We start from the raw sequence: 24558 nt of genomic DNA on the forward strand, positions 1-24558 counted from the left end.
GTGAAAGGATTAGGATTTAATCTTCCATGTCTATTGGGCACCAAATCTCATTTTTATTCCATGATAATTCACTGCCTTCAATAAAATTCCTTCTTCCTTGCATTCATATGCTGATCACTACTACCCTACATTATTGAAGTCCATAGAATTTCCTTAATCTTCCATGAGCTATAGTGAAGAGGCCCTATTTCATTTCTATTCTGGTTTTAGAGGCAACTATGTAGATCATGAGAAAAACAAGATGGAGGTCAAAGGCCGAGAATGGAAGCGCCATGAGTTCCACTATGACAACATTATCTGGGCCCTGCTGACCCTCTTCACTGTCTCCACGGGGGAAGGATGGCCTCAGTGAGTGATGAGTTTGAGTTGGCATGCTTGTCTGTGAGCTAGAAGAGGACCACGTGGTTGCCTTGAGAAGCTGATTCACGATGAATGAGGCTAACCCTTTGTTATTGTACCGGGGAAAGTAAGTGGTGATGAGTGGGTGAGGGAGGCAGAAGAGAGGAAGAATGAAAAGCCTTAAGGCAAAAATTGAGAAGGAGATGACAGTCAGGGAAATGTTGAAACTCCTCATGTTTAGCCAATTATTGAAGAGTTGAGTGGAGCTATCAGACTCCATAGAACAAATGAGTTTTGAACCCCTTGGGAGAGTCCCTGGGGCCATGTTAAACAGATTTGTCCTCCAAGTTGGCTCTGCACATGAGGATTGAGGGTTCAGAATGAGCTGGAAGAACCCAGAGACACTTTCTGTGAACACACCTCTTTTAAAGATGACAACAGAATGCAATTTCTTATGCTGCCCATAGCTGAAGGCTGATTTTACAGAGACTTGGCAATTACTAAGATACCACTTTCTGGTGGCAGCATACTCTAGTTGGCAGCAAAATGCCAAATGGAAATCCAGGAGTCTCTTGGTATTGACTTTGACAGCCTTAACTATAAAATAATGTCACTCTGTTGCTTAGAAGTTGAGTGCATGATGGAAGAGGGGCTAGGAAGAGCAGCGATTGGGTGTCCCTGAATCGTCACCAACTCGGTTAATATGGACCCCCCAAATTAATACTGGCTCTGCAAAGATAAGGAGGTCAGATAAGAAAATATAATTGGTGGCACACATCCAAATGACGCTTTGAGTCAGAGCAGCTGCCCAGGTTGCCATCCACCATCCATGCCCCATCATTCTGTCCCCACAGAGTTTTGCAACATTCTGTTGATGTGACAGAGGAAGACCGAGGCCCAAGCCGCAGCAACCGCATGGAGATGTCCATCTTTTACGTGGTCTATTTTGTAGTCTTCCCTTTCTTCTTTGTCAATATCTTTGTGGCTCTCATTATCATCACCTTCCAGGAGCAAGGTGACAAGATGATGGAGGAGTGCAGCCTGGAGAAGAATGAGGTAAAAACCAGTGGTCTAGAGTGTGGGGCTCAGGGGTTCCAGAAAGGACTCTCGGACAGCAGTGTTAGGAAGGAAGACTGAATTTTCTTAACCTCACTAGGAATTACAGAGAGAAGATGGGAAAAATTATTTATTCTGTCATTAAATAAACGCTTTTTGAGCATCGGCTCTGTTTAAGGCACGTGGGTGAGGCACAGGGACCTGGAAGATACGTAAAGAGTTTAAGATGCAATCCCTACCTTTATGCAGTGCATAGTCTAGAAATGGGGGTAAAAGGAGTGTGCCAAAATTACAGCATTAAGACATCTGCTTACCTGGCTGTGTCCGTCTGTGACATGTATTTGAGGTAAGGGCAGGGAATATGGCTTGCTGGTTACTGCTTTTCTAGCAGCAAGCATAGTTCTGGCACATTGTAGGGTTCATTATTTTTGTAAGAGAACTGAACTAGAAACTGTTAGAGTCTATAAGAGAAATGCAAATAATGTGCTATAAGAATGCATAGGGAAATTTCTACTTCTGACTAAAGGCATCAGATAAGGCTTCCTCCCTAAACATCTCAGCCTCAGGCCATGAAAAAGGACATTATCAATGACCGTTAAGTCCTTACCCCATGTGACAGAACCCTTCCAGTTCTGTGTTCCTCTAGAGTGACATCTCACCTATAGTTTTGTCCAGATAATCCCTGGTGCCATTTTTACTTCTGCTTGTCCAGCCCTACCCTTTTTTTCATATAGTCCTCTTCTTCTAACCATCTAACAGAGAGCCACCAATGTGCAAGGTTTAGGGAATTTGAGCTTGCACTAATAACCATGACTTTCCTACAGAGGGCATGTATCGACTTCGCCATCAGTGCCAAACCCCTCACCCGCTACATGCCGCAGAACAGGCACACCTTCCAGTACCGTGTCTGGCACTTTGTGGTGTCCCCATCCTTTGAGTACACCATCATGGCCATGATCGCCTTGAACACCATCGTGCTGATGATGAAGGTGAGAGGGTGGCGGTGCTCAGACGAGCTGAACCTCAGTGACTGTTCCCTCACAGATCAGTTGTGTGTGCACCCCAGACACTGCAGAAATACTCCAACTTACCAGTCTGTTGCCTCCTTACCTACTTTTCCATTGTGGAATCTCTTTTTGATCTTGTCTCGCTCAGCAGCCCAGCCTCTGGGTCTTTTGGGAAAAATGCAGTGAAACGTATAATAGCAGTCCAGTAAATCCCAAGACCAAGGGTGGTGAGGGCATTCAGATCTAGACAAGGCTGGAAATGTGCAGAGATACAGATGATCATGGGGTTCCAAAGGAGTGCTGGAAGAGGTTTGATCTTATTTAGTACTAAATGGTAAAGTAATTAACTCCAGAAAATGTGTCTGCCTGCCCACCTTCATCTCTAGGAAGACAGGGTGTTTGGCTAATAAGTAGCCTAAGTGGGGCATAGTTTGTGTTTTCCTATTTTTTGTTTTGTTCTGCTATGCAGGATACGTAGTTCTCTCCAGCACTCAATGCCCATCTCTCCTCCTACACCACACACTAGGGTGTCCCCCAAGGGCAGGGATGAGAGATGGCCAGTCTCGGTGACACAGAATACCCCTCTCACCGTACGGGTTTGATTCTTTCTCTCCTCTTTTCTCTTCCTGGCAGTACTACTCTGCTCCCTGTACCTATGAACTGGCCCTGAAGTACCTGAACATCGCCTTCACCATGGTGTTTTCCCTGGAATGTGTCCTAAAGATCATTGCGTTTGGCTTCTTGGTATGTCACGGAATCTATCCCAGCATCACGCTTGTCTTCCCTTCCTTTTAGGTGCATTCCCAGCCTTTGTTGGAAGGAAGGTGCTTACCGCCATTCCAGAAATGGTTCACACTCCTGCCCACCTAATGGTGGGCTCACATCGACTGCTCAATAAATTGCCATAGAGACAAGATGATGTGTGAGGGTGTTAGGAGAAAGGGCAAAGGAAACCAGATCCCCAGCTCCATACTCATCCAGCCATCAGCTCTGGTCCTGTCAGATTCTGTCAGTGATCGAGGGGTGACAGTCACTGGGTCTTACTAGAACTGCGATTTCTATGTCGATAAGGAACAAAACAAGGATTAAACTAATAAACCTTGAGTGCTTATTTACCGGGAAAAGGTATAAAATTTTATAACTCAGATGGGAATATATCTGTCCCTGTTAGCCTTAAACATAGCAGAGAATAGATTTTTACTTAACTGTCCTCCTCCCATTAGTTGCATGAAGAGTAATTTCTGCCAACAAAAATAAATCTTTATTACTTAAACTTGCAAAGGTTCACGACCATTAATGTGTGTGTGTATATGGGTGAGAGAGAAAAGGTGGGGGGTATTCTGGAATCAGGTTTGGGAAGGGCTGGGATGAGTTTTTCTGGCAAGGCTCCTTTTTTTTACTTCTCCCCAAGTAATTATAATTGTTTTGTAAAATCTTGCGTCTGCTCTCAGGAGTGTTAAGCAAACCTGGCCTTTTGCTTCAGTGTCCTATAAACAAAATAATCCTCTCTGCCAGCTCCCACCTTGCTTCAGCATTTACAGTGAGATCAGTGGGATGCAGATAAAACCCACTTGACAGCTGTTTCACACTTATTTCGTGTGTGAGCTACCATTTCAAATTATGTGTGTATGTGACTTTCCCTGCAAGAAGAGAAACTTTGCTTATTATCTGCTTAAGGGTTTGTCTGGTAGCAGCTTTAACAGGGACTCCGGGCTTGGTAATTGTGAGTGTTGATTGTAAGGGTTGCTTTGGTCTCCTAGTGGTTCTTTGAAAAGTCATTAATTTGATGGTTTGGGGAGGAGAGTTGAAGGGAACCCATTGCAGGCGGCTGTGTTGTTGTTTGCTTGACTCCCTTTTGAGTGTTTTGAGACTTGGGGAGTAAAAAAATAAAAAGAAACTACCACCAGCAAAGATGACTTTATAACACAGTCTAGCCCTGAGCAGGGTGAGCGAGAGGCCAGAGCCACAACAGGGAGAATTCTTCTATGCGTCTTGATTACTTGCATGTGGTATTGACATTGTCTGTGACTCAAATCCCCAATTATGTGTCTAATTATGGTGAATGCTGAATACATACTTACAAGCTTAACTAGATGATTCGGCCCCAAAGCCTGCCTCCTTCCCACCCTCACTCCCATATTTTCATACAAGGTCTAGAGGCATTTTCACACTATAAAAGGCACTACTAGTCCCAAATGAGTCCTTACATTGATGTAACACTCAGGGTTTTCAGAGTACCCTAATATATACTATTTTGTCAGATCTTCTCAATGACTCTGAAATAGGAATGGCAGATACCATCATTATCATTATTATGACTGTTGTTGATTTAAATGAGGAAATTGAAGTTCAGAATAATTGCATAGCATTTTCAAGATTTCACAATAAAAGGCAGTAGAATTGCAAAGTGGAATAGGAATAAAAAAGGAAAGAAGGAAAAAGAAAGAGGGAGAGAATTAACATGCGTTGGTTGTCTATTAAATACCAAATGCTTAACGTATTATTCATTTTAGGTTTATAACAGCTCAATTAGATCAGCATTATTTTTTGCTTCTTTTCTGGATGAGCTAGGGCTCAGGAAGATTCAACACTTTGCTCAAGGTTAGTAAAAGGCAGGGCCAGGGTTCAGATCCTGGTCCGGCCAACTTTGAAGCCCACACTCTGTCCACTATAATCTACCCACCTATACTGCACTCTCCTATTCTATGCTATACTGTGTTGTAAAGCAGCCTCAGCTGGAATCCAGGGCTTCTGTCCTCTGAGACCTAGGTTTGTCTTCTCTCTACTCTGTGGGAGCCTATCCAGGAATTAGGAAGCTCACCCCAGGTTGGGAAAAGGAGACCCCTGAGAACTGAGGAACTTAGAGACTCGTCTTGGCCTCCCTCCTGAAGGAGTAGGTGTCCTTAACAGAAAGTGAGTTTGTGAAGCTGTGTGCCTTAGTTTCTCTACATGCCTGGCAGGTGCCTGTGGCTTTGGAATCAGACAGTACTCTCAAAGTCTCAGTTTTCTCACTCATAAATAAAGATAACAATCACTACCTTATAGCCCTAGATACTTTGTTGTGTGTATCCAAGTAGGTAATGTACCCAAGGAACCTAGTCTTGAGTAGGTGCTCATTAAATGTAGCTTCTCTCTCCCCATGACTCCTTTTCTCTCTCTATTGTACATCTCTCCCCACTTCTCCTTCCAACCCTACCGCTCAATATTTTCTTAAAATAGGGTATTTATCACTACCTACCTAGAGGATCCATGGGAGGAATAAATGAACTGAAAGAATGTCAAGGACCTGGCCCAGTATCTGGCACATATAGTAAGGATTCACTGACGCCAGTGGTGAGGATGGGAGAGGGTGTACTTCTCCAGCGTTCTGAGAGTCTCTTATGGCAGGTGCTGCCCAAGGACAAAGGGGCTCAGTTCTTAGAAACCCAAGTGTCCTGTTTCTTTGAAGGACTATAGTCCAAGGTCTGTGTTCACCTGAGCCCTGGAGATGGGAGCACCCCCCTCTCTCTTAGGTGGAGTGTTGTTTGGTTGGTGCATTTCCTGGGTCCTTTATTTCTCCTCTCTCTCCTTCAACTCACTCATTTTATGATTGCCTCCTTATGTTTTATTTAGTTACACCTCCTTGAAAGGTGTTACAGAGCGGAAAAAAGGGAAAAGATGAAGTCTATTCATTCTACTGCTAATCAGCAGTTGGTTTGAAAAGGTTCAATGGAGTTGGAAGGAGAGTTTTGGCCCATCTGTGATTTTTAGTCATTTAGGACAGCTCTGTAACATTTGTTGATTGAAAGTCAGAACTGTATACTTATTGGTTATCTTATAGTATACCTATAGTATACTTATTATACTCACATGATATGATATAGATAATTTAAAAGTTATAGTTGCAGAAACCTTAAAATAATATTGTAAGTAATTTTACTGTCTTGTGGGGGACAATGATGATCATTCTTTTCTGGTCCTTATAGTCTTGGCCACAAATCTCTTTCTTACATAGGAGCTTTTTGGTGACAGCTTCAAAAACAAGGTCTTCAAATAGTCATGAAACTGCCTCCCAAATGGGAAATTCCCAAATTAGTTAAGGAGAAATAGCATTTCTGGTTAGAAATAGGAAAGTAAAACCAAAGTTAGAATGAATTTCTACATGAATTGACAAGTTTTAATTCCAAGCGGCAAAATTATGTAATGAAAGATGTCTTTTTTCTATTTTCTTTCTTGTTCTCTTTTCCTCCTCTTTCTGATGCTCCCATGACTGAATTCACTTGGCAGAACTATTTCCGAGACACCTGGAATATCTTTGACTTCATCACCGTGATCGGAAGCATCACAGAAATTATTCTGACAGACAGCAAGGTGAATGGCTCCTCGATCCTTGTCTTTAAGTTTGGCCCTGGACTAGCATTAAAAAAGTCCTTTGCACATTGAGTCTCTTTTTAACTCCCCAAACCAAATGTCTAGCCCTCTGAGTGTTAGGAGTTCACTTCCTCCCTCCTGAGCATTAGCCAGAAAATGCAAACATTGGAGTGGTGCTGGATCTCATGGAAGGCTTTGTTCCATGTGAATAACTCAAATGGCAGCCATCTAATGGGATAAATGGAACAGAGGGTACCAGAAGGGGCCTGGCATGCACACACAGTGTTCTGCTAGAGTCTTTGGGAGATACAAAAGAGGCACAGTATCTTTGCCCTCAAAGTTGTTAGATCTGAATTGTTTCCCTAAAATTGTGCATCCTAAAGAACGCTTGGAGAGCTCATTGTAACTCTCATGGAACATGTGCTAGAGGGATTATTAGGTCTGCTCTTTGGCATGTAATTGCAGAGTTAGGACCACTTATAGCAGACTAGGGAGGCCAGTTTTATCTAATATGTTCAAGCCACCCTTCTGGGCTACTTCCATACCCTTCCACCTGTGAATAGAGGTCAGGCCTGGGAAGGCTTGGAGAGCTGGTCCTCACTGGCCCATCAGCTGGAGATGGGGTTAAAAATGAAAGACAGAATCCATGTCCAATTTTATGATCTGAATGAGGCATAAATACGCAAATACTAGTGCTTAGATTCTCTAAATGACCATAATGTCCCTAATTATATGTTTCCTTTTGGTCCACCAGCTGGTGAACACCAGTGGCTTCAATATGAGCTTTCTGAAGCTCTTCCGAGCCGCCCGCCTCATCAAGCTTCTGCGTCAGGGCTACACCATCCGTATTTTACTTTGGACCTTCGTCCAGTCCTTTAAGGTAAGAGGCACTGGCTCCTCATCTCTGAGAGCTGAGGTGGCCCTGTCATATCACAGCCAGGCTACATGACGTCATGACACAAGGCCCCCACCTCTGGCAATGGGTGTTTGTCAGAAGCATTAGGTATAGCATGGCTCAGCCAGGCTGCAGGCAGCTTATGTCTAACTGGATAGAATCCCATTCTGGAAAAACACTTCACCTTTGTTATCACTCAGTTATCTTCTGGGTCCCCTGAGGCAGAGGACTTGTTCAATGAGGTGTACTCCCTCCCTAGGAATTCCAAAATCCCCTCAGCAATCCTGTCCATGTATAGAGCCAGCCACCTGTAGTCACACATCCTCTGCATTTTCAGGGACTTATCCGTGGCTTTATTTCACATAACAGCTTTTCAGAGGACTCCTTGAGTTGTGTTTTACAGCAAGACAATTCATATTAGTTGCACCCATGTCTTCATCAGTGTGTACTTCCGGAACCACTGAATGTATGGCATGCTAATGGTCACCTCTGTGTCCTACAAACTAAGAGGATGTCTGGGCAAGGTTAATGTGGTGAGCTGCTTTTAAATGGTCTCACGGGGCCGTACAGAGATGTATGTGTAATATATAATAATAAGCTAAAAATCAATGCGTGAGACCACTTTAATGACAGAGATTTCCAGTAAAAGAAGTTTTCCAAACAGATTGAAATATCTTCAGGCTCTGGCAAATATCATAATTAATTTGTTTTTAAGGTTTTGAGGGCCTAAGTGCTGTCCAAATGCCTATTATTTTCCTCTTATTAAAAAAATGAGGTTTTCAATGAATGTGTTTTAAAAGTAAATTTGAGGACATTGATTCAAAGAGGAGAAATCGTGAATTCACTAAATTTGTCTTCTTTAATTATTTGCATGTTTCAATTACAAATGGAACTAAAGAAGGCAGTCCAGTGACTTCATGGTTTCTCATCATTTGAGAAGGGAGTCCCCCCCACACCATCATTGCTAACCTACTTCTCTATCACGGCCCCGGGGGTTTGAGATGTGAGACCAGCTGTAAGGCTGTGCGGCTCCTACGATCAACCTTGACATTTTTATCATATCCAGAGTAATTGTTTGGTGTGATAACTCCCACAAAGGACTTACCTCAATGAAAACTATTTTTGCAAAGGTAAATGGCAGAAGAGAAATCTAAAACTTTCGCAAGAATTTGCCATCTGAGTCTCAGGTGAATTTGGATTTAGAATTTGAAACACAAGATGTTCTTAAACCCTTTTTTAGATGCCTGCCCAACAAGCTACAGTTGTTTGTGAGTCTCTTAAGAAATACGTCTCAGCCTGTCATATTATCACGATCACCTATTCTCTGTAAAATTGTATGCTATTGAGGGCAAAGAAAAGCTTGTCAAAAATTAATGGCCAAATGGTTGGCTTATTCCAGTGAATGCACAGAGCATGGTGAAAACAGATGAATCTGCCTCCAGGTGACACTGTGATGGACAGGTGTTTCCTTTCTGGAACACAGTGTAGAAGATGTTTTCTTAAAGTCAGCTTAAGAAAGGCCGCCTCTGCAAATACACAGCAGAGAGCCACTCACTAGAAACAGCATCGCCGTGGCCTGTACGCACCCTCGACCCATCCCTGAGCATCACCTACTTCTCCACTGCCCCTACTCAGTTCTTCCCTCTTTTCCCTTATTTTGAGTTAGAATTTATAATATGATAAGAAAAATGAATCTTTGGTCCTTTCCCCAAAGCTGGGGGTAGAGAGAGATGAACCAGGGACTGGAGACGTTAGAGTGGAGAAGGTAGGACAAGGGCAGGAAGTAAACAGAGAAGGTGATAGAAGGTGGCAGCCCCCAGTGGCAGGAAGCCTGCCTCCCTACTCTGTCCTTTCAGCAGAGGGAGTCTGCACACGGCCCCTCCAAACGCAGCCTTTCCTCTTCACAGATCTTGGGAATCCGCACTTCATTGGAGAGGGGATTCTCCCACCAACTTTCAGTTGCATTTTAATTTTATCCTTTATTCAAGTTGTAAAAGGCTCCCAGGGCTCCTCATTTAGTTAGCTGCGTTGATAAGCTCTCCCATCCTCATGCAGTCTGAAAGCCTTCAATTGATCTCCCGGGATTCGTGCTGGACACCCTCAAGATGGAGTAGAGACTCGTAGTTGCACTGTCTTCCAGGGAGCCCACTGGATGGTAAAGAAGGGAGACTTCCATGTCAGCACTAAGATCACCCCAGAATTATAGTGCCCACCCTGGCCCCAGACCGAACTGCCCTGTGTCTACATCCTCCCCCCGCCACTGAGGGCGGTACCCTGCCTTACATCTCCTTCGCTTGCTCCCTTTACCCCATGATGACAATTGAAATGTTATCATCCCAAAGTGGCAGTAAGCTTGCACAGTATGGAATTTTTGGTTTCATGGCTTTGTGGCAGAATTTGTGGTGGCTAACACTTAAAAGGCTTTTTGGAATTTTGCATGACACAGAATGAAATGTCAGGTGGCTTAAACATTGGAAAAAGATGTTTCATCAGAGGATGAAGGAGCCTTCCAGGAACCAACAAACAACTGAAACCCAAGGCATTTCACTTTGCTTCCTGATTCTTCTTTGTGGGCTTCCCACTGAGTGAGGGAGTAGGAAGGGGTAATACAGGGTTTTGGGAGCCAAAGCTAGATGCTCACTATGTCATTTGCATCACAACTGACCAGGTTATTAATATTCTGCATGCAAAGTGGGATGAATCCCAAGCCCAGAAAGTTTCCCCGCTCTCCTTGGAGATCTGGGCCACACTTCTGGGGGAAGGAATATTCTTGACAGAAGGTAAATTACAAGCCTCTCTGTGGCCAACAGCTTACATGTCTGTCAGAGGACATGGGCATCTCACAAAAGTGGCACCCCAAAACAGAACAGCCCCAGGGAATAGAGAGTCCCAGCCCTCTGTTTAAGGCAGCCTCAGGGCAAGAGTTCCTGTACTGCCAGCGACTGCAGGTTGTTGAGCATGGGAACTGCCTGCCTTCGAGTTCACCATCATATCTCTGCTTGTCTTCTAGGCCCTGCCCTACGTCTGCCTTTTGATTGCCATGCTTTTCTTCATCTACGCCATCATTGGGATGCAGGTGAGCTGGTGCGTCAGGGGCCTGGTGGGGGCAGTTGTTGCCCAGATTGTCTCTGGCTTGCCAGCCTGAGCATACAAAATTGAGGGTGCTTTAAAGAACCCCTTCTTGCCCAGGAGCATGCTCCCGAGATTTTGTTGGAATGTAACCTTGGAAATGTCACATGTGCGGGGTTCCCCACTCAGGTTGCCCAGGTATTCAGGGCGGCCTGATACAGGGGCTTGTACCAGAACCCTGAGGTGGTCAGGTCATGGTGCTGACTTAGAAGCAGCTGGACTTCTGTGGGCACAACAGCAGAACCACGGGAAAGATGACACCATTGTTCTTAGCCAGAGGGATCCCCCATGAGACCAAGGAGGGGGTGAGGCTCATGAGGATCCATTGCTCAGGATCTCTCATATTTGAGATAAGCCTCAAAGAAGGTTAGATGGTTCTTTTCCTGTACACAGCAACGCAAAATTTGTCTGAGTTCACTCCTGAATGAGTTTTATGCTCTAAGCCCCACCACTGGGAATGATTTGTAGAGTTCCTGGCCAAATCCTAGGGAGACCCAAGGGCCACATTCCAGTTAATTCCGCTCAAAAGGCCACACAGATTACTGGACGGTTCTCTTGGGTTACCATGTCCTTTCCAGTTTTGGAACTGAGAAGTGGATCAGGTTCTACCCCAGGTATTTATGCAGGTGGCCAGAGGCCCACTGAGCCGAAGAAGCCAAAAGATCTTTCTAAGGTGACTGCCACTTGCGATAGGCGGACTCCACTGTAAGCAACCCATCCAGCCAGATACACAGGCTTGCTGCTTGTCTCAGGGAGGCTAGTCTTCTGACTTGAGATGTGGAGACCATCCCCCAGCAGAGAACTGAAGCCAAGTGGCAGTCTCCTGCAGTCAGGCAGGCTGGCCGCCCCTGGACTGCCAGCTGTCTTCTCAGTGGTGCCTGCCATCTGCAGCCGCTGCACGCATCTCCAGGGCTTGATGCGTCAGTAGCCCTTTCCAGAGCATCTCTGAACTGTCTCTTCTTTTTGTTCCTCTTTCTTGCCTGCGCTTCTTAATTTTCTTCGTCTTCTAACCCCGTTACGGGAGAGTTTTATTCTCCAAAAATACAATAGAATGTCAACTATCAAAAAGGATGAGACTAGTTTGAGAAGTAATGAGTTCTCTTTCACTGAGGATATTTTGGTAGAGATTTAAGGACGATGTTAGGGGTGTGTTGTAAGCAGAACCTGCTGAAGTTTAAGGTTAGCTTGGTTTCTTCTATTAAGTTCCTTCTAACTAAAATATTTGATTTTAGAATTAAAATGTTCTTGAACAGCCAAGTGAAACTTGACTAAATTAAGTTCTTTTTTGCCCTTGCTTAAGATAGTCCTTAGCCCCTTTTCGTCTTCAAGCAAAATAAACTAGAATAACACCATCTCCAATACGAACCTGCTACTCTTACTACTGATCATGATGATAATGCTATTTACCATTACTTGAATTCCTGGGTATGCCGGACACTGCGCTAAATGGATGTTCTTAACCCCTCCTTCCCCACTTCCCCTCTTCTCTCCTTTCTCTCTCTCTCTCTCTACACACACACACACATACATATATATGTATATATACATATGTATATATATATACACGTGTAAAATACATCCAAACACTCAAGATATATATGACTAATGTATTCAGGAGTGATGTAAGAATGTTTATGGGTGCATTTCCTTGTCTCCATTGATGCTTAGCTTGGTTAAGTAACTTTAAGATGCTCAGGTCTCAGATAGTAGGTGGGAGAGCCGAGATTTGAACCCAGCTCTGTCTCCTCCACAGCCCATATTCTTACGGTACTATATGTTCTCTGTATTGTCTCTCCTCCCACCAATAAGCAAATACTAATATTTCTTTAACCCTTTAGTGGGAAGTGGGAGCTGTTCAGTCATGAAACTGTGATCTTTGCAATAACTGTAATGCCTTTTATTGCCCTTAGACTTCTTTCCAACAAATAAGAGCACTATTTCCATTCCACAGAGACATGAGTGGCATTCCCACTGTGACTTGCCTTTAGCTGGCCGTCCTCATCCTGGTCTGTGACAGAGAGCCTGCACCATCACAAAGTGGACACCTAGCTTGTGACTGGAGAGACTGCATCTCGTATAATCAGGACAAAGCAGAGGGATCCATACAAAGAGAAAGACACGAAAGGGCAGGAGACAAGCGTTAGGAGGATTTAAATAGCAACAGGATGTATCTATGGGAAGAACCGTTATTCTAAACTTTCAAAGGCTCTTTGGAAGAAGAGCGCTTTGCAGAGGAATCTGAAGATGGAAGGAAGGAGTAACTTGCTGAGTTGGGGAAGGAGCCCTGGGGCCACAGGCCATTAGGAGATGAGGTTTTCAGCCTCATCTCCACCAATGACCAGCTGTGTAAACTTGGTCAAGTTACTGAACCTCTCTGGGCCTTAACACCCTCACCAGTACAGTAGAGCAGTTGGATAGATGGCTTCACAGGTCCTTTCTAGTTCTAAAGTTCTGTGATTCCAAGTGAAAATGGATTTAAGACTATACTTTCGTTAAGTTTTCTGATGGGTCTCTGCATCCCTTCTTTCTCTTCCATACCTTTTGATGCGGAGACTTGCATTAGTGACAAGGATTAAGTGAAAAGCTTTAAAAAAAGTGGAAAAATCTTAAAGACCACCTTCGCAGTAAATATACAGTTTTGGCTTGAAAATTATCTTAGTGTAGATTCAAAACAGCTTTGGTTTCTTTGACTGTTACACATATGCCTCATGCAAAATCACAGCGTGTCCTCCGACTAGTTCACGATTGGATAAAGGGTTTGAGAAAATCATAATGAAGACAGCTAATGATGGCTTCAGGAGTGTCATAGGGAGCAAAAACACTGTGAGTTGTGTTTATGTGATGAATCAGGGTAAATCATGGATTCTGAACCAAGAGGGTGGAAAGAGAGAGGGAGATGTAAATATAGGCAAGGATATGTGACAGTTTCCTCCTGGGGTGTCCAGAACTAGATTTGATTATTTGGGATGTTTTCAGTACTACTATTTGCCTGTTGGGGGCCACTAGCTTCTCATCTTTTTCGTTCCTTTCTTCCCCAGCCCTGCCTAGCTTGCCACCTCCATTCTCCCTAAGAGACAAGTAGTATTTGGGTTTTGAAAAACAGTGTTGAGAACAAATTCCCCAAGCAGGTGTCAGTGGGAGTTATTTGAGCAAAATAGCTGGGGGCAGAGATTGTCCCTCAATTGCACATTCTAAAAACTGTTAGGGGAAAAATGTGTTCTGTTTAGCATATATTAGATAAACTAAAGCATGTTACATGTAGGCTGAAAATTGTTTCAAATGGCTGGAAAAGTGACCTGTAAGCCTTCAGTTGTACGAACATTGCCTTGTGGGAATAGATCCTGTTATCTGCAAACATGGATGGGGAGAAAAGTGTATGTGTTGGGGCTCCCTTCTCATCCAAGAGACTTAGGGTCGAGCTTGGCTCCAGGCAGCACTGTTCATCATTATTCACTGTCCGTGGATAAAGATCTCTGAGTTGTCCCTCTTTTTCCACATGAATTTGTATGGTGACTGCGTTCTAAGCCCAGCGGGCAACAGCAGATTAGAAAACTTCGCTTTATAGTCATATCTGCCCAAATCCTTTTTCTTTTTCTAAGTATGCACTTGTCCTGACTTTCTGTATCCTATTGGCCTGGACTTTGTTTTGTGTGTGTTCATTCTCACGGACTCTGTGTTGTAGACGTATCAACCTTCTGAGATTTCACTCTGAATAGGAACATATCCAAGGGAGACAGAGATGCCCTTCTCTGACCTACACTGCTTGCAGATTCCAGGGCAGCATCTGCCCAAGCCCTAGATCACATCTTCTGCAAATACGTATGTGGCCATCATTCCTGCCTGAGACAGGAGTAGAGGGGCGGCTCCTTCCCTGCACTCCTGTGATCGGGTAATGTCTTTGACACACTGCTTGAGTACTATGGTGAGTACCATGGTGACAGGTACCATGGAAATAAGAAGACCTAATTAGGTGTGGGAGGAACTACATTCAGGCAGAATGACTTCAAAAGATCTTGCCTTCTGTGGTCCTTGCTAGCATTCATCCTCTTTGCTGCACTGGAGAATATCATTACTCTGCATTTCAGCCAAGAGCATGGGGTCCACCAACCCCCCTGGATCTGAGTTATATGCTTCAGGGTGAGGCTGTCAGGAGGAGCCATGCATGCAGGTTTGCCAACCCTGTAGGTGCATCTAATATCCATGTGCTGTCCACATCACACAGCTCAGTAATGCTCGTTACTTTCTGTTGTTCTTTCCTCAAGGTATTTGGAAACATAAAATTAGATGAGGAGAGTCACATCAACCGGCACAACAACTTCCGGAGTTTCTTTGGGTCGCTCATGTTACTCTTCAGGTACTGGATGCGTGACTGTCATAGCTGGAGCTCTCCTGCCCAGGGAGACAGAGCTGGTCTGCCTCTTCCTCCTGTTTTGCTTTGTCTCTTTGTTCTGCCTGCTCTGCTCCTATCAGGATATAAGGTGGAGTGGGGGCGGGTGGCAGGGTGGGCAATGTCTCTGAAAAACTGCTCTGATGACATTAGAAAACTTTAACATCTTTAATTCAGTAGATAATTTGAAAATTGCAACTTCAGTCTCTGAGAGGGGGAAGGCCAGCACAGTTTCTTGCAGACCAAATTCCATTTAGGGGCTGAAACCTGGGATGGCCAGGTTTACGTGGGGTCTTAGACAGTCCCACCACTGTCTCCACCGCTGTCAGCAGAGACTCCTCAAAAGACAGAGAAGCAGTGGTTGAGGTGGCAGAACCCAAGAGAGACCTCCTTGGTGCTCGCCGTCTTTGGATGGAAAGCACTAGAGGGAGGCTAACTGAGCACAAAGAGAACCTGTTGGGATGAGGGCAGAGAGAGGGGTGAGTGGATTGGGCAAGAGGGCCACGGAGAGGATAGGACACCCGACCTGGACTACTAACCACTCTGTCTTTTGGGCTCAGGAGTGCCACAGGTGAGGCCTGGCAGGAGATCATGCTGTCGTGCCTCGGGGAGAAAGGCTGTGAGCCGGACACCACCGCACCCTCAGGGCAGAACGAGAATGAGCGTTGCGGCACTGATCTTGCCTACGTTTACTTTGTCTCTTTCATCTTCTTCTGCTCCTTCTTGGTGAGCAACATTGTGCTCTTGGCTTGGGGTGTGGCCTGCCCCTCTGATAAATAGATAAGAGATGTTGCGTTGAACTTATGTTCGCACACACGCTCCAGCCCAAGTTAAGGAGCAGGTCCTTCTCCAGAGAACTCTTGGAGGCCAGAGTGCATATCAGACTCCTGGGTGGGTGACTCTCCACGGTTGAGAAGTCTGCTGCTTCTCGAGAAGGATTGTTGTGAGAAGAAATGACGAGTAGAGTAGAGTTTGGTGAATACAACATTAAGCTTCATGTTGTATCTGTTGTAACCCAGAGTAAATTCTTTCTCTTCTGTACCTCAGGTATTTTGTCTTATAAGAAGGGCTAAGAATATCTTATGTCTCTTTTGGAGACTTTTAACAAGAGTAGAATAACGACAGTCTACAATGTAAAGGCATGGTTCTCTCCTGACCTGTGATGTCTTTATGTTCAATGACAGTTAGCTAGCTGCATAGACGTGAAAAGATGATTGCTTTGGGCATTAGTAAATATTAATTGGGTAATATATGTGGAATACACCCACTTATAAAGTTGTGAGAAGCTCTAGGTGCCTTCTTAATTCTATCTTTGGGAGAAAGTATGAATCAGCACACCAGCATCCAGAAATCTCTACCCTGCCAATCAGACAAGCAGTGATAAACAGAATAACGCCTGAGGTGCTACCAAATCAATAAAAGGGTCAGTCTGGTGTCTGGCCACCCTGACATCCCTTGGCTCAGCTTTGCTGCTAATGCCACTGGCTGTACAAAAATCTAAAACTAAAGCTATGCCACTGAAAAGTGGTCAGTTTCATGGTTGTGCATCAAAAAGTGAATTAATGAAAAAAGTGCTCTCGGGTCCAGGTGTTTTGACCTCTTTAAGGTGACCCCAAGGGGACTTGCCACATGTCCAGCTCTCAGGTGTGGGGAAGTGGCTTGCACATAGACTGTGTGGTCAGCAGGTTAATGTAACAGGGAGTAAACTAACTGGACGCTGGGTAGCCCACATTGTGCTGTTGGCTTTGTTGCTATTCTGCACTTGGCCAAGATCTCTTCCCTTTTGTAGTTTCTGTAAAATGGGAAGAAAAATGACTTGATAATGAGAGTATTATTTGCATGGTGAGCTCATACAGTATTTTAATACGCTTCTTTCTCATCGGTGTGAAAGGTTTTTCAGTGAAAAAAGAACACGAAATAGTATCCTATTTACAAATTATGGAAGTATAATGAAAATAACTGAAAGAAAATTTTGAATGATGCTATTAGAGTTTTACATTTATTCATTCACATATTCAGCACATTTTTATTGAGTGGCTATTAAAAGGCTTGCACTGAGGGGGCTGGCCCCGTGGCCGAGTGGTTAAGTTCGCGCGCTCCGCTGCAGGCGGCCCAGTGTTTCGTTGGTTCGAATCCTGGGCGCGGACATGGCACTGCTCATCAAACCACGCTGAGGCGGCGTCCCACATGCCACAACTAGAAGGACCCACAACGAAGAATATACAACTATGTACCGGGGGGCTTTGGGGAGAAACAGGAAAAAAATAAAATCTTTAAAAAAAAAAAGAAAAAGGCTTGCACTGAGCTAGGCACTGGAGTAAAGCTGCCAGCAAGGCATGGTCTCCCCCCATCACCTTTAGTGGAAGGAGGAAGGACATACAGGGATATCAGTGTTAGTTGGTGGGGTGAAATGGAGTGTATAGAAGGGCAGGCAGACATCTAAGTTGTATCCTACATGGTTTAAATGTTTAATAATAAATATTTAAAAGAAACCAAAGATATAACTGGAAAATTAATTAAAGACTATAAAGGTACTTTTAGAATCTTGAGATGGAGGGTACTGCATAATTCACATTAATGATATTTTTAAAGAGGCTATATTCAGTATCAGATCATCTGCTTTCAAATCTCAGCCCTATGCGAGATTGACTTTGTGACCTTGGGCAAGTCACACAGCTTCTCAACTCAAACCCACTACTCTAGAAAGATTTACTGATGCACTGTGATGGGTCAGGCCGTGTGCTTAGAGCTAAGAATACAAATGTATAGAGGCAGTGCTTGTGTCCTTGAAGCGTGGGTGGTAATTAAATCTGCTTCACAAGGTTAGAGCAGCGTTAAAACAAATGGTAGGTGTGAATGCACACCCCACACTATAAAGGACTATGCAAATGTAAAGCAACGTTAATACTAATAGTTTTTGTTAACATTAATAATAGGTACTGTACTGTGAAAACAGCGTAAAAGAAATGTGTGGATACATGGAAAACCCATTATACCCCAAGGAGTGATTGAATAAACTCACTGTGGCTCCACTCTCAGCAACAGAAAGAAAGGCCTATGTTAGGATTAGGTTCAGCCGCATGAGACAGAACTTCCTGGACAACAGTAGCTTAACCAAGAGGGGTGTTTATTCCCCGGGCACATTGGAGAAATCTGGAGGAAGGCAGTGCAAGCTTATTCTAGAGGCTCCACAGAGTGGTTAGTGCCCTAGACTCCTTCCCTCTGTCTGCTCCATCATCTCCAGGGAGTGTCCTTCATCCTCATGGTAGGCGGACAGAGGATGGCTAGACTTCTAGGCACTTGTATCCTAGGAAGCGAGATGGAGGGAGGAAGGAAGAAAGGAGACTGGTTATTAGGATGCAGCCAGCAGTCTCTCTGTATTGCAGAGAAGACTCCGACCAGGTCCTCCCTGCAGACTGTCTCCTTATCATGTCTGTGTATCTGGCACCTCCGTCTACCCAGCCACTTAACCTGGGAATCAGCAATAGCCAGTTGTTCTCTATCAGGCAGAACTCTTTCACTTGCAAACAACAGAAATCCTAGCTACATCTGGCCTAAGCGAAAAGGGATTTTATAGGCTCATGTAAATGAAGAGTCCCGGGACAGGACAGGCTTAAGCAAGCTTGATCTGAGGCTCACGTGACATCACCAGAACCAGACTGCTTTATTTCTAATCTCTTCCCCCAGCCTCCCCCATGTGAGCTCTTTTCTCAAACACCCCCACCCTGTAGCTCCAGGATGGCTGTAGCAGGAGCTCTAAGCCTCAGTCCTCACGCATTCAAGACCCACAGGGAAGGACAAGTCTTTTGCCCAGAAGTTTCAATGCCATTTTGTTGCCCTTGATTGGATCCCCAATCACTGTGGCCCATGGAATTGGGATTCAATGCCTGGCCGAGGCCTGGTCACAGGTGTTGCCCCGCTGAACCATTTTAATGGGAATAGGCAAGGGGCGGGTCCCTGAGAGACCAAAAATACAGTAAATGGTGCTGGATAACCAAGAAACAACAATGCTCTTCACTGTGGTCATCAAGTCCTGTCGAGTCTACTGCCTTTAACTGTCTACTCCTGTCTGTGCTACTGTCCTGCCACTGGCTTGGTTCAGGAGCACCCCAACACTCTCCCGCTGCTCTCCCACTCACCCTCCATGTGGCAGCCTGGGGCTCTTTCTGAATACTAACATCCCTTGGTTTCTCTCTGAGTATAAACCCCTCTAGTGGTTCCCGTTGCCTCCTGCATCGTCTAGCTCAGAGGCAGGCAAACTATAGCCCACGGGCTGAATCCAGTTTGTCACCTGTTGTTGTTTGGTCCATGGGTTAGCAATGGTTTTTACGTTCTTTAATGGGTTGAGAGAAAAAATCAAAAGATGAATAATATTTCATGATGTAAAAATGATATGAAATTCAGATCTCAGTGTCCATAAGTAAAGTGTTATTGGAACACGGCCATGCTCATTCTCACACGTATTGTCTGTGGTTGCTTTCCCCCTACAAGAGCAGAACTGAATAGTTGCAAGAGAGATTATATGGCTCACAAAGCCTAAAATACTTACTCTCTGGCCAGTTCGCTGGCCCTAGTCTAGACTCTTTAGCATGGTTTACAAGACGCTTCTGTGCTCTGTCCCTTGGGCCCAGCTGCACTGCCCTCAGGGTTGACTGAATGTTCCCCATCCCTCAGTACCTCTGTGCTCTCTCATTCGTGCTGGCTCCTCTGCCTAAAAGACCTGGTTTTGTGCCCATGTCTGTCTGGTGAACAGTTCCTGGTCTTTCAGGACCCAGCTCAAGCATCAATCCTCTTAGACACTTTTTCTTCAGCCAGGAGAAATTGCCTTCATACTCCTTTCTGTTCCCAATGTAAACTGTCTACACTTCTTTCATGGCTCTTAGAGCAATTTGTATGTTCCCAATAAGTCACAGTCTCTACTAAATACTAAGTCAGTCTTTAAGGATATTCAAGTATCAGCATTTAGTGACGGTCTGCTGTGCTTTAGGCAAGGTGCTAGGCATGGGAATATATCTCTGGACAAGAACTTTCTTATCTCCCATCCCCAGCACCTGGATCTCTGTGTGGAACACAGTGGGTGCACAATAAATGTTGAACAAATGAGCAGGAGAACAGGGTCTTGGAAGCCACTTAAGAGCCAGGAACAGCTTCAAGTTGTCACACAGTAAGCCATGCAGTCAGCTCGACATCTCACCATTTCTCTTTCGGGCTCCTTTTGTGGAGCAAGCGTGCGGGTGGGAGGCTGTATGGGCAGGCTGGTGCCAGGCCTTGCCTTCCTCTGGCTTTGAGAATGTTGTGGCTGCTGGTGCTGCAATAACAATTAACTAAATTGAACAGATAATAAAAGTGACCATGGAGTACCTTGCAAATATAAAGTGGCATAGAAAGTGAAATCATAATGCCCACACAATAAGGTGTGTGGAACAAATAATGAAAATGTGTTCAGCAAGATCAATAGTGCTTTAGTGAGGAACTTCAGCCTTACAAACTTTGGAATTCTTTATTTGCCTCGAAGCAATAAAAAAAAAATTCTGTTTTAGGTTTCTCCTAACTCCTCTTCTCCCGTTTGCCCTTCAGATGCTCAACCTGTTTGTGGCTGTCATCATGGACAACTTTGAGTACCTGACTCGGGATTCGTCTATCCTGGGGCCTCACCACTTGGACGAGTTTGTCCGTGTCTGGGCAGAATATGACAGAGCTGCATGGTGCGTAGGCCTCTCAGCGAGCCCGGTGGGGTCCATATCAAAAGCCTGAAGGAAGAGGTTGGAATTGGAGCCACTCAAATGCTTGCCTGTTACAGAAGGAGAAGAGTTTCCTCTTGGTTGTGGCCCAGGGAAGAGGCCGGGTCCTCAGATTGATGCTAGTATCAAGCCAGTCATCAAAGACTTAGCTTCTTTATCTTCTTTTCCTCTCTCTTTCCTTCTGTGACAGGCTTTTCCCTTTCTTTGCCAATCTCATCACACAATCCTCACTCTGAATATTTGGGTTCAGTCCCCAGAGGAGCTTCCAATAACCTTTCTTCTTCTTTTCCTACGAGTGGTCAGTGGACTTCTTTGAGCCATCAGGGGAGTTGACAAGGGTTTTCTGGGCCAGCTGGACATCTGGTCATCGTGGTCAGTGTTTTCTCTCTCTCAACCCCCACAAAAAGTACAGTTTCAGATAACTCTGAAATTATATTAAAAGCCAAGCAACTTGTTTTTCCAACTGATCCCTTAAATACTTGTGGATTTTTATTGCATGAAACTGAATTAAATGGCAGGAATTTTCAGGGATAACTTCCCTAGGTCTCTTTCAATGTCAAGTGATGATGCCCCTTTTGGGCTTTAGAGCAGAGGCTGGCAAACTACAGCCCATGGGCTAACTGTGGCCCACTGCCTATTTTTGCAAATAAAGTTTTACTGGAACACAGCCACACTCACTCATTTATGTATTGTCAGTGGCTGCTTTTACATCGTGAGGCAGAGTTGAGTAGTTGTGACAGAGATGGTGTGACTCTCAAATTTGAAAATATTTACTGTCTGACCCCTTACAGAAAAGTTTCCTGATCCCTGCTTTAGAGGACAAAAGCAACATTTTGGCCCTCACATTTGAGGACAGGGTAAGGGTTCTGTGAGCACTCACTCCACGGAAACTTTTCTGTCCCGTGTCATCTTAGCCTTAGGGTCTTATCTCACCAATCTATCCATTCCGGTCCCCTCTGAAAATACTACAAGAAATGCCATCCTTCAGAGAATGGCCCATGTTGCTTCCACCTGGAACCCCTTCAAAATCTATCCTCCTGTGAGGCCGTTGAACTTGGGTCACTGCTGTAGGGATTAGAAGAGCGAATCAGAATTCCTCTTCCCCTCAGCAATTATTAATGAGTTAGATAGAGTTCTCTAAGTCCATTCCTATTACAATGGCTAAGTAATGGCTTTTTCTTTCTGGGCCTACTTTCTAGTAGATGGGCTGCTTAGAAAGCAATGGGCTGTGTGTTAGAGGGGAATGCAGCCAGGCCTGCATCTTAGCAGCTCGTGGCCTTGGACAAGTCACTTAACCACTCTGAGCTTCCCCATCTGTAAAAATGGTGATAATGACACCTACCCACCTTGAAGGCTACTTGTGATGATTATATTAAATCATGTATGTAACATTATAATTGACAATAATTATAATTGACAATAACCATATAGCAATGCAACTGGAAAGCATGGAAAATTGGTCTGTAAAGCATGAATGGCCATAGGGTTGGGACCCTAGGAAGGGATGTCTTCATTCACCTGAAAGAGGAGAAGCCAACTGCTAGCAAAGGAGTTCATTGCTTAGCCTGCCTCACTCAGCTGTCCTTGGCTCTCAGAAACCCCCGCTTCCTGTGGTTTCATATTATCTTGGGACCCAAACACCATGTGCAATAAACATGCTCCTCTGCACTCATTCCAGCTGCTGGGAAGAAACAATTCCATGAGGACTCATCACGACACTTACATACCTGAGCTATGAGAGAACAAAGAGAAAAAGGAGAACATCTTCTGTCTGCCTTGAAATTCACAGCATCACTTGTTCTGGTTAGGGTTTCATTGGCCTTGTCTATGAGATGAGGGGGGAGAAAACTAACAAAGATAAAGCGAGCCAGTGTCTTCACAAAGAAGACTGATGCAGTTGCAGAGAACATCAGCCTGTCGCCTGTACCAACCCATCCACATCCCAATCTCAATAAGAAAGAAAAGAACAAATGGTTAAATTAACTTCCTCTGAAGAATCCAGAGACTTGGAAGTCCTGATGAGCTGCTATTTGGAAGAAGAGGAGGAATCAACACCCAAATCAAGAAAAGACTAGAAAGAATGAAGCTGGGGCAGAGCCCTGGTCTCGACGTGGCTGCCGGCGAGGCCTGGATGCTCCGAGATGAAAATGTGTATAGTTTCTGGTGGAAACCCTGGTTCAAAGCAGGATCTGTCCAGATCTGCAGATCCCTAGCCATTGCTTCCTTGTTCTGGCCCCTGACAGATCAGATGTTTTAGCCACTGAAAATGAATCATGTGTTGATTCCATCCTTTCCGCAGAAAGCCAGAACTCTGTAGCAGGTTCATGTGAAAAGGGGTTGGTGAGATAGGTCATATTGTTCCTACAATTCTGACTGGATCCCACCAAGCCACCTGTGGGCTGGGTGGCAGGAGCGGAGCTGGGAGGAGGATGGCCATGGCTCCCTCCCAGGCTGCTCTCTGAGCACGGATCCCAGGAGGCTCCCACCTAGTAGAACGGAGCTTGCCCAAGCTGAACTCTGGAAAAATCTGCCACAAAGAGAAGCAAAACCCTTGGCAAGTTCTCTTGTGCCAACTGTGCTCCTTGCTAATTAGCCTAATGGGGAATTTGTCTCTCCCGGTCTGCAGAAAGATGCTGACTTCCCCCTGCCCGGACAGGCAGGTCTGAGCAACTGACTGTAATCAGTGTCTGTGAAAAGCAAAATGTTCTGTGGTCCACTTCACGGCAGCCTGGCCCCTGCTCCTGACAGCGGCCAGAGGCATCTGTGAATTGACAGGCTTTGTTCTTAGAGGCCTAGCTTGAGCCAGGGTCCATTTTCTGCATCTGGCCAGGTATAGGTATCTTGGGTGATCTTGGTTGCTAGTCAGTACCTTTGGGCATTGGACGGGCTCTGATTTCCTTAGAAAATTGGAGACAGTGCTGTTCACAAGGGGCTAGTGCTCCAATGTTTACTGTTCTCAATCTCTCCTAGTCTGGCTTTGCCAAGCCCAAGGAAAGAAGCTGCTCTTCCTGTTCTAGCCATCCCCTTCTTGGCTAAGCTGTCATTTCTTTCTCACCCTTCTCTGAGTGTCCTATTAACCCCCTGTGCTTCTTTTACAGCGGCAGGATCCCGTATAAGGATATGTACAAATTAGTGCGGGTGATCTCGCCGCCTCTGGGCCTGGGAGAAAACTGCCCCTACAGGGTGGCCTGCAAGGTTTGCCTGCCACTCCCCAGCCATGACCGGCGGTGGGGTACAACTTCGAACCCTTCCTCTCCGTTCTGCTCCACCACCACTGCGCCACATGAGGGAACCTTCATGTTGCTTTCCTTTGAGTTTAAAGAGGTCCAAACCCTCCCAGAACCAGCAGCTGTTACATAAGGAAGAAGGGCACGTTATGGGGGGAAGGCAGAAAAAAAGAGTTAAGGACTCAATAATGAAGGTCAATTTGAACTTTCTCAGTTTTCTTCACATGTCCACACTCATTCATGTGTGTGTACACACACACACACACACACACTCTCTGTCTCTCTCCCCACTCCTTCTTAATCTGTACATTTAACCAGAGGGCCTTCCCTCTTCCAGAGAATACAGAAATCTTTTTAACCCAGCTGAGAGTTGTGGTTTCCCTTCACTGGAAACAGAGAGCCTCCTATTAGCAAAAGAGCATCATCA

At 44.9% G+C, this 24558-nt stretch overlaps 1 protein-coding gene across 2 annotated transcripts in view; it reads left to right on the forward strand.

The window, feature by feature from the left end:
• The window catches only part of CACNA1E (calcium voltage-gated channel subunit alpha1 E), a 475091-nt gene that overhangs the window by 424954 nt on the left and 25579 nt on the right, over window positions 1-24558 (forward strand). The window contains exons 29-39 of one of the 2 annotated variants that reach the window (XM_070267841.1): window positions 211-348; window positions 1194-1395; window positions 2220-2384; window positions 3036-3146; window positions 6669-6752; window positions 7507-7632; window positions 10658-10723; window positions 15039-15130; window positions 15724-15889; window positions 20741-20868; window positions 24003-24099. In XM_070267841.1, the coding sequence (XP_070123942.1) occupies window positions 211-348; window positions 1194-1395; window positions 2220-2384; window positions 3036-3146; window positions 6669-6752; window positions 7507-7632; window positions 10658-10723; window positions 15039-15130; window positions 15724-15889; window positions 20741-20868; window positions 24003-24099 (1375 nt within the window). The remainder of the gene's footprint in view (window positions 1-210; window positions 349-1193; window positions 1396-2219; window positions 2385-3035; window positions 3147-6668; window positions 6753-7506; window positions 7633-10657; window positions 10724-15038; window positions 15131-15723; window positions 15890-20740; window positions 20869-24002; window positions 24100-24558) is intronic. The other variant, XM_023640670.2, reaches the window with a different exon arrangement.

The sequence above is a fragment of the Equus caballus genome, chromosome 5, assembly GCF_041296265.1.
Source record: "Equus caballus isolate H_3958 breed thoroughbred chromosome 5, TB-T2T, whole genome shotgun sequence".
In the NCBI taxonomy this organism is placed as follows: domain Eukaryota; kingdom Metazoa; phylum Chordata; class Mammalia; order Perissodactyla; family Equidae; genus Equus; species Equus caballus.